Source organism: Panthera pardus, unplaced genomic scaffold (assembly GCF_024362965.1).
Source record: "Panthera pardus isolate Hobbes unplaced genomic scaffold, ASM2436296v1 HiC_scaffold_17, whole genome shotgun sequence".
In the NCBI taxonomy this organism is placed as follows: domain Eukaryota; kingdom Metazoa; phylum Chordata; class Mammalia; order Carnivora; family Felidae; genus Panthera; species Panthera pardus.
The window spans coordinates 30170493-30180746 of record NW_026526732.1 but is presented as its reverse complement, the minus strand read 5'-3'; the positions used below and the strand labels follow the sequence as shown (position 1 = coordinate 30180746).

Genomic DNA, 10254 nt, shown 5'->3' with positions numbered 1-10254 from the left:
TGTTCTGGCCGCACCCCTGCCCAGTCCCAATCCATTTCTCCTGCCTAAAATCACCCTGAGTTTCCATCCAACCCTCCCATGATTCTCAGCCACGTGCTGTGCGTGATAACCACTTCACACCCAACTACAAGGGTGCCCCAAGCAAAGAAATTAAACTCAATTACAGTCAGTGGTGAGCTGTTTCTAGAACTTCTGGAAAACAAATGCTCTTTAAACCTGCCCTTGACCTTGATGAAGGCTCTGCGGATCCAGGTGTGGAATTGCAGGGGGTTCTGAACAGAGTCAGAGGGAAAAGCCAACACTGGAGAAGGCGAGTATAGATGAATGAGTCTTTGCTGACACTGAGCTGCTCCATCTAGATGGAGTCAATGTCTGGCTACCGCTAGTCTTTCTTTTTGGTTTACATCACTTTAAGTTAGGTTTTTGTCAGATCTATCTGTTAAATTCCTGATTACTATAATGCATAAATAAAACACTTTCTTAGCTTAGCAAGTTTACACTGGAGTGACAACTACTCAAACACTCTTCAGTAAAGAAATGTACTATATGGGTGTGTTTGCTCCGTGATCATTCACCCAGCAGCACATCTACACTCTGTACATTTTAGCACATGGATGTTATTCTTCCACAGAATAAAAGAAATGTTGTCACACAAGGTAAGCCACCAATATACAAATCACACTATTTCCCAATAAAAAGGTTTATCATACAGTCCATCAGATCAGAGTCCCAGGCCCAGCTGAGGATGAATTCTACCCTAAAGTGACTTATACTCAGGAGGCAGCACAACAAATACCCGTTAACTAAATTTACCTTGGAGTTTGCTGTTGCAACTTTAAAGAAAAACATGGCTTTACTCACAGGGGACTTACAGTCTATAAAGTATGCAAGATAAAGTCATCATGTATGTAATTCTAAAACAGAGAACAGGAGAAATAAATTTATGGTTAGAAATGGAGGAGTTGAAATTTAATCTGTTAGGGAAAAAAAAAAAAAAAAAGGAATTCATGTGTCGGGAAACTTAGGTGAAAAAGATCCCATAAAATCCCCAAGTCATTTTTAGCAAGAGTGGTAGAGAACCTCATAAACAGACTCTAAGAAACAAAACACGATCTGCTGTTATGCTCAAACTAAGGCAATTTATTAGCTGGCTTTACACCTTAAATAATCTCTTGGTTACCTACAGGGACAGTTCCACTAATTCCAAACTAAGCTTTCAAAAGTTCATTGTTGGAGGAAGAACATTCTTATGCTCCACACAAAATACCTCTTTTATAACTTTCAGCAAATCTTTTCTTAGAGTTAACTAAAAAAAAAATTGCTCAGGTCAAATATTAACTACCTCAACAACCAATTTAGTTTATTTTCCATCAAAATGTGCGCAGGAGAGTTGAAAATCAAAAGAGAACACTGTAAACATTTTGTGGTTTGGCTGGAAGTAGAGTTCATTTCATGATGACTGAACATCTTCTAATACATATTTCTGATAGTTTCCATAAACCTCAGCAAAGTAAATCCATTCACTAACATTTCAAAGGGAAAGTTGTTTTCTTAAATGAAAGTGCAATATTAGCCTTTCTTTGCCATTTGGCAACTTGAAATTTTCGCAGGAGTGCTGATTAATACTTCTTTGTAGTTGATTATATCATTTTAAGTTTCTCTCTCATTTAAAAAAATATCAATTGCACATTGTTCCTTTAACTGAACAACTGGGTTCTTTAAAACAGAGGTTAGCTATTTCACTGCATTTGGAAACATGGTAGAAATTCTGACCCATCATTCTTTTATCTGTAAAAGAAAAAAACAAAAAAAGGCGCTATAATTTATTCATTCACATTTTAAGAACAACAACAAAAGGAAAATGACAGTGAAATAATCATTATATCAAGATGAAACTTTTCTTTTTTCCTGCAACTTTTCCCCTTCCCCAGTCATGCTATTTCTGAGATTTACTACAATCTCTCCATTATGTTCCACAAGACACTGTGTCTTATTTCTAGAATGCTCTTTTAGAAAGAATGCTTTGATGGATTATGTGTAACGTTGCTGACAGTGCATTAGATAACATTTACTGAATGCCAATTACGGTGCCAAGTGTTTTGTGTAGACCTTCACTTCACGACGCTGGGAGGTAGGTTCCTGTACCCCATTTTTACAGGTGAATAAACTGAAGGAGAAATGTGCTTGTGCTGCTAGGAGTCAGTGGGGTAGTAACAAACTTGGGCAGCTGGACTCCAAAGCCTTTTGCAGGATGCGAGTATAACTGGATTTGGATGCAACAGAAAGCCCCATGTTCAAAGTAGACACTCCATTCGATGAACTGAATAACTTTCATGCGGAAAACGATCAAATGAAGTAATGAAGTTCCCTTTAAAAAAATAATATTCCTAAGATTTACATTAATCATGATTGTGTGGAAGAACATTTAAATTACTGAAGTTCTCTGGCCCAGTTCTGGCTATTTTCTCCAAAATTCAACTGCACCTTACATTATACAATAGGTCCCTTTCATTAACATTAATTGAACTTTCTGAATGAATCATTTCAAAGAACACTGAGAACCAGTTATTTAAAGAAAAAACAATAATGATGGCTCTTCTATTAAATGAAATCACTTCCCCCAAATTCATTGGACTCTTAAAGTCTGTATTCTCATAATTTGGATTGCATAGTTCCAAATCTATTTTTCAACAAATTTAATTTAAAAAAATTTTTTTTAACATTTATTTATTTCTGAGAGACAGTGAAGGAGTAGGAGGGGGGCAGAGATGGGGGGAGACAAAGAATCTGAAGCAGGCTCCAGGCTCTGAGGTGTTAGCAAAGACCCAACATGGGGCTCAAACAAACAGTGAGATCGTGACCTGAGCCAAAGTCAGATGCTTAATCCACTGAGCCAGCCAGGTGCCCCGAATTTACTTTAATTTTTAATAAACGTTTATTTATTTTTGAGACAGAGAGACAGAGAGAGAGCATGTGTAAGCAAGGGAAGGGCAGAGACAGGGGGAGAGAGAGAATCCCAAGCAGGCTCGACAATGCCAGCGCAGAGCCCCACGTGGGGGCTCGATCTTATGAACCCTGGGATCATGACCTGAGCTGAAATGAAGAATCGGACACTGAACCGACTGAGCCAACCCCAGGCGTCCCAAAAGTTACCTTAATTTTGAGGAATATCACTCATGGGGAAGATAGTTTGGAAGTCTCACTGTGAAAAGTTCTAAAACCACACATTTTCTTGCCATCATGTAAAAAGACTTGAACATAAATTTTAAAATCTTGTTCTCATACCATAACTGTGTTCCCCTTAAGCCATAAAGTCTCAGTGAGCATTCTCACAAAGCAGGTAAAGAAGAGACGCCACGACAGGTAGCCACCCTCACGGTACCTCGGTGACCACGCCCGCGGCGATGGTGGAGCCTCCGTAGCGCAGCATGAACCTCCCCAGCTCCTTAAAGTCTTTGTACAGCTCCAGCGCCACCGGCCGTTGCGTCTGCAGCTCCACCAAGGCGTTCTGGCCTTTGGTCAGCAACCTGTCAGGACAGGGGGAGCGGGGACGACACGGATATCCCGCAGAGGTGAATAATGCGGTAACGAACCAAAAAATGTATATTTCACATTTGATCAACTTTCAAAAACTTAAAGAGTTTTTAAAATGAAAATATATACCTTTGAATTTTTCTGGGTCAGTTGAAAGAAATGAGAGGAATAATTCTAGATTTAAGAAATATTAGCTACATTTTATATACGTGTGTGTGTGTGTGTGTGTGTGTGTGTGTGTGTGTGTGTGTGTGTATTTTTTTACCAATCTTCCAAATACAACTCTTGAAGGACCCTATAACCTAAAATGCTCAAGGGCCCTCCACCAAAGCCTTCCTTTCATTCCCTCATGCAACTGAGAGGTTCAATATCTAATAAAGAAAGTAAAGAATTTTCATTTTAAAAGAGGAACATAATATAAAATTCTAATTGGGGGGACGAAATGTTAGGAAGTTATGTATAAAGGGGACAAAATCTCCTAGTGCCAACAGACTATTCTAAACCTCTCTCTTTCCTTCCCTCCTCTCTCTTTTCTCACATAGGAATAATAATTCTTTAACAAGGGTTCAAAATAAAATCACATAAGATTTTCCCACCGTATGATGTCTGTAGGAAATGAACAGGGTGGGGCAGGAGCCTTCATATAAACAGTTCCATACAAATATAAACAAAAATCCTCATGCAATGGGCCCTCCCAAACTTACGGGAAGAGTAGATCCCAAAAGGGGATATTTTGAAAATGTTCTCTAATTTAATTTTGATAACATTCTCTAATTTAATTTTGATGTATTCTAGAAAGAAAACAGCAATTATAAACTCTCCTTCTGAAAGATTAGTTCAGAGACAAAATAAGCCAAAAAAGTTTTTAAAAAAGTATTCCAAAATTTCCAAAAATTGGCTTTGGACAATTTCAGTCCAAAGTCCCATTCCTTAGAAAGGAGAGTATCTAATATATTCATAACTTGTACTTAATGTTGTTTCTAGAAAGCTTGATTCCATCCATATGAAGCAATCAAGTCTAATTTGCCAGCGGTGGAAAGGAAGGAAAGACCAAATGGTCCTGGTGTAAAGTAAGAGAAAGGCTACAAATTAGGTGCCAGGAAAAATTAATATGAGAATATAGTAGAACCCAGAATCACTGAGCAGGGAGCAGAAGCAGGGAGGGGAAAATTCAGAATTAGATATGATGAGTCAATTTTAGATTGAGAATTCTCCCAATCACTTGTGTGGGTCAAACAACCTGGATCCTGCCAAAAATACTATAATTTATGTGAACCAGCTGACTAGGTTAAATTCCTGACTCTGCCCCCTTGCTAGCTCTGTGACCTTGAACATGTTCTATAACTTCTTTAAACCTCAGCTTCCTTATCTGAAAAATGGGGGAAATAGTACGTGCTTCGTAAGGTTGCTGAGAATATAAACCACGTGAAAGCAGTCCTGAGAGAGCCTAGGAAATAGCGGTCATTCAGATGTTCGCCATTATTTACACTTCTCGGGACATTATGGCATCATGGACTTTAAAGACTCAGGTTAAACCTCAAGAAGTATCAGTGACTACACATACTGTGGTGAGCACTGAATAATGCACAGAACTGTCAAATCACTATGCTGTACACCTGAAACTAATATAACATTGCATGTCAACCATATTTCAATACATTTTTAAAATCCATCTTAAAAAAATAAAATAAAAAGAACTATTAAGGAACTATCTTCGAAAGAGAGATTAAGTAACTCTTTCTTCCTAACTGATGGAGAAGCGGGCATGGGCATAGAGCAGAGTGAAGACTCACTTCCACTTGCACCCTACCTATTAGCCCACTAACCACCTCTGGGCCTCTTACCCAGGTGCAAATGAGGAGGAACACCCAAAGACTGAAAAAAAGGGGATTTTGGGTGGGATTCCCCATAGGGTTGAAACGAGGAAAACCCCAAAGCTAAAGCAGCCAAGCCAAACTGTGGTTAGTTAGCCTTTAGTTGAATTAGGGTAAAAAACTTCAGGTTCTCAGGAAGCGCTTCCTTTGAAAAATCCCAACCTTGTCCCAGCCAAAGGGAATTGTCCCCATTGAGGCCTGGATATTAACGATAATCAAGAGGGAAACGACATGGTGGTGATCACCTCAGCTTAAAGCTCCATGTGGATTCTGAACAGAAAGAAAAATTCTGGGTGGGAAAAAAACTAGAAGCTACAGGGTATGCAATACACTTTTTGCCTGGAGTATTCTTAAAGTACGGAACGCTTCTCATTAAGGAGGCGACAAGAAAGTGAAGGGCAACACTCAGGCGTAATCTGGAACTGGTGGCTAGGCATAATCGAAATTCATTCTTTAAAACGTAGAACGGACTTTTTTACGTGCCTTTATTTTTACATCATCAGTACCTAGGGCTTGACACATATATGCAAATTTACATTAATATCTTTAGTCACAATCCACACCCCACTGCCACCATCCATAACAGAAATTATATCTAGCGGCACTCATACCTAGACGGAAGCTTAAATATATGATCTGTGTTTATTTTAATCTAGTCTGCGCAAAGAAAGATTTCTGGAACAAGTAAAATTAGATTTAGATTTCATTTATCACAAAGAGAAATACTGTCAAAATGAATTAATCAGTAAAAAATTTGCTAAATTTTAGTTTTTTTTAAATGTTTATTTATTTTTGAGAGAGACAGAGACAGAGCTTGAGCAGGGGAGGGGCAGAGAGAGAGGGAGACACAGAATCCGAAGTAGGCTCCAGGCTCTGAGCTGTCAGCACAGAGCTCAAGGCAGGGCTCGAACCCACGGACAGTGAGATCATGACCTGAGCCAAAGCCGGACGCCCAACCGCCCGAGCCACCCAGGCACCCCTTTGCTAAATTTTAAAATACTCACTTTGGCTTCTTCTTTGTGACTTCACCCGTGCTTTTGTTTAAGACGCTAATCAATCGTTTAATAACGGCAGGCTCACTGACAGTCTGGTAGTGTAACAGCACCTGAAACAAAAAATGGTTCTGTCAAAACACTCTTTATCGTGCACCCGCGGCTGTTTATCCTGGTGTCACATTCCACCATATGAATGCACTCGGCACTCCTGCCGGAAGCTTTCGGGGTCTCCAGCTGCTTCCTAAGTCCTACCATTCCGATCAGGGTGTTCCTTCACTTACTAAGGGAAAACGGTCACAGGAGCTAGTTCGAGTCTCTCCTCCACTAACTTAACGAACCTTAGTAGATCACACAACCTTCCTTACAGGGTCGTGATGAGAACTGAACAAGATCAGAGACAGTGCCTGGTATAGATGTTCATCAGATGCAAACTGTTCCATCACAAAAATGAGGGAAGGGGGATCATGTGATATTCAGCAGTAGTTAATGTATTCATTGTTGGATAATGAGAATAAAATATTATATAGGACTTTATTAGACAGTCTTTGAACTCAGGCCTGACTCTACACTTTCCAAGTGTGTGATCTGGGGCAAGTCCTTTTAAAGCCCTTTATCCCCAACACCTCCAGCCTCAGGTTCCTTATCAATGAGAAAAATCAGATAATGTTATTTTGAAGTGCTGACTATTCAGTTAATTGATGATCTTAAATTTTAGCTATTATTGTTCGTGTTTTATATGTAAGGAAGTTTAATATCAAAAAGGTTAAGCAACTTAATGTGGCCATGGTGATATGTTTCAGAGGTGAATTTTAATTTTTTTTTTAATGTATGTTTATTTTTGAGAGAGACACAGACAGAACGTGAGTGGGTTAGGGGCAGAGACAGAGGGAGACACAGAATCTGAAGGAGGCTCCAGGCTCCGAGCTGTCAGCACAGAGCCCGACACGGGGCTCAAACTCACGAGCTGTGAGATCATGACCTGAGCCGAAGTTGTACACTCAACCGACTGAGCCACCCAGGCGCCCCTCAGAGGTGAATTTTATATGCTGGGATCAACTAGAGTAAGAGTTACACTGGCTATCCTCATTCAAATGACAAGCACTAAATGTTCAATATGTCTATAGTTGGGTATAGTGGGAAGACCAAATACTCAGCAAGTGGCAAAGCTGGCAAAGTTTAAGTGGTCTGACCATTTTATGCTGTTTGCTTGAAAAAACACTGACACTTCTACTATGGGACTTCTTGGCTGGGACGGCACATTCAGAAAAGAGAAATACAAGGGGGACTTGTGGATGCACAATCCTGGACTCTGTAACTTTCTAAAAACCCAAGTCTTTCAACCAGCACTTTGTTTATTCTGTCTACTTCTCTCCCCAGGACAATGCTGCCCTCAGTCCAGGACAATCCTCTCTCATCTGAATTAAAGTGCAGGCTCCTTCCTGGTCTCTCTGCCACCACTCTTGTCCCTCCCTTCGCCAGTCTTCTTGAATCTACCAGACTGATCTTCTAAAAGAAAAATTTAATGATACACCCTTGCTTTTTAAAACCATGGAAACTTTAACTCCACTACTAGGCACAAGGCCCTTCTCAACGTGACCCTCACTTCTCCAGCCTCATCTCTCTCCATCGTCTCTTCCATTCTCCGTTCCAGGCACACAGAGCTTCCACTCCCTACATGTACCACGCCCTTTGTAAGCTTTAGGCTTTTGCACATGTGATGCCTCTGGCTAGAACACAGCCTCCACCTGTGCAGCCTCACTGGGCTAACTCCTACTCATGCTACTCCAACCCTCTTAGCGTGAAGCGTCCCCTCCTGCAAGAAGCCTGACCTCTAGTCTGAGCTAGACACCTTCCTCTGGGTCCCCTAATCCCACGACATAACCTCTCACTTTTATTGCAGCTGCTGTTTTAAGTGTCTGTCATCCCATGTAAATATAAACTCTGTGACACAAGGAACTATGTATACCAGTACCAGACATTTAACCAGCACTCAGTAAGTATTTATGAAATAAATGTAAGAATGAAGGAATAAGAACACCTACAACACATGCAAGAAGAAATCAGTCATGTGGTTTTGTTTCTTTGTTTTTTTAAAAGGCACAACCGAACCTCCATTATTCTACAAAGGCAAATTAGTTTTTGTTTTGTTTTGTTTTTTATCAATGGCATTTGACCATTATAAACTGGAAACATTCCAGAAAAATTTAATGACCAACTCTTACCAGGGGAAAAAACCTTCCACAACACATGGTAAAGTTACATTTGTGTATCCGACACAGTCAGGGGTCAAAGAGCACCAATGTGTAACATAAACGTAGTTCTACAAATCTAAGAAACATTTCTTTTGCAACAAACAGGTAAATAAGCAGAAAGCCCCTTACATGGCTCAGGTGTGACTAAGAAATCAATACCAGTCTCCATCCAAGGCTCGCCAAATTTGAAAGAACAGAGGCACACGAACCCACTTAAGTTTCTTCTAACTTCTGTGAGCTATGTGTGGGTTCCACCCAATGAGGTGGATGAAGAATGGGTCGTAGCAGTTTGGGGTACAGTGTGTGCGTGTGTGTCTGTGTGTGTGTGTGTGTGTGTGTGTGTGTGTTTTATGTCCACAGTATCTTACAGGTAAGTAGCTCAGGAAAACAAAACAAAAACAAAAACAAAAAAAACCCTTGCGGAACACGAGTGAAAAAATCTACATGCCAAGTAAGTGGAAAGTAATTGTATATTATATTAACATTTAGTTCATGTTACATATAACCCAAGTCATCTATAATTCAAACCAGTATGCAGCATAATGTAAAAGGAAAAGGATCTCAAAGTGAAAAGTACTGACTACGAGTCCGGGCTTAATCACTCATTATTCGGACAGTCACCACACCCGAGTCTCCAATTCCTCACCTGGAAGTGCAGACAACACTAACACAAGTCTACGATCTTATCTGCAATTCAAAAACCCAAAAGACTGAAAACCTAAGTTGTTCCTAATTCTGCGATAACCCACTTAAGTAGCAAAAGAGGACTTGAAGTAAGGCAATTTACAGTCCTTATTTATTCTACTTAGCATTGACAAGCTGTGACGCAGAATTACTAGTATGTTTGCTTACAGGGTGTTGCCCCATCATCTGTTAGGGGTTTTACATAACATGCATGCATCACATCACCTTTCTATAATCTGAATATTTCTGAACTCTGAAACACACTAGCTTGAAGAGTTTCAGATAAGGGTTGGGACTCTACTTCATGTGGGGTTGGGAAAATAAAATTATGCAGTGTTTTATAAGACTGTAATGAGCTACATCATCTGTTAGGTGGTAAAATAAGTCAAATTATCATTTTCCTTACACTTCCAGGTGACCTATATTTTAAAACTATCAAGGCATATATGGTCCATTAGTTTACAACAAGAAAGCTAAGACCACTCACTAGGGAAAGGACAGTCCTTACAACAAATGGTGCCGGGAAAACTGGGTAATCCACATGCAAAAGAACGAAGATGAAGCCTTACTTTACCCATGTACAAAAATTAATTCAAAATGGATCAAAGACCCAAACAAAAGAATGAAAACTATGAAACTCATAGAAGAAAACAGAGAGGGAAGTTTCCTTGATGTTGAATCTGGCAATGATTTCTTATATATGACACCAGAAGTATCGGCAACAAAAGATAAATGGGACCTCATCAAAATTAAAAACTGTTGTACATCAAACAGCATTATTAAGAGATTAAAACGACAGCCCACAGAATGGAAGACAATATCTGCAAATCACATATCTAACAAGGGATTAATATCCAAAATACATAAAGTACTGAAAAGATACTCAACATCACTAACCATTAGGGGAAATGCAAA

The 10254-nt window shown here is 39.7% G+C and overlaps 1 protein-coding gene across 3 annotated transcripts in view; it reads right to left on the bottom strand.

The window, feature by feature from the left end:
* Window positions 1–1119: 1119 nt before the first annotated feature.
* HBS1L (HBS1 like translational GTPase) overlaps window positions 1120–10254 on the bottom strand; it is an 83420-nt gene continuing 74285 nt past the window's right edge. For all 3 annotated transcript variants that reach the window (XM_019420507.2, XM_053904466.1, XM_053904467.1), the window contains 3 exons: window positions 6413–6513; window positions 3383–3527; window positions 1120–1788 (listed from right to left, as the gene is read on the bottom strand). In XM_019420507.2, coding sequence (XP_019276052.1) covers window positions 1777–1788; window positions 3383–3527; window positions 6413–6513 — 258 coding nt within the window. In that variant the 3' untranslated portion in view covers window positions 1120–1776. The remainder of the gene's footprint in view (window positions 1789–3382; window positions 3528–6412; window positions 6514–10254) is intronic.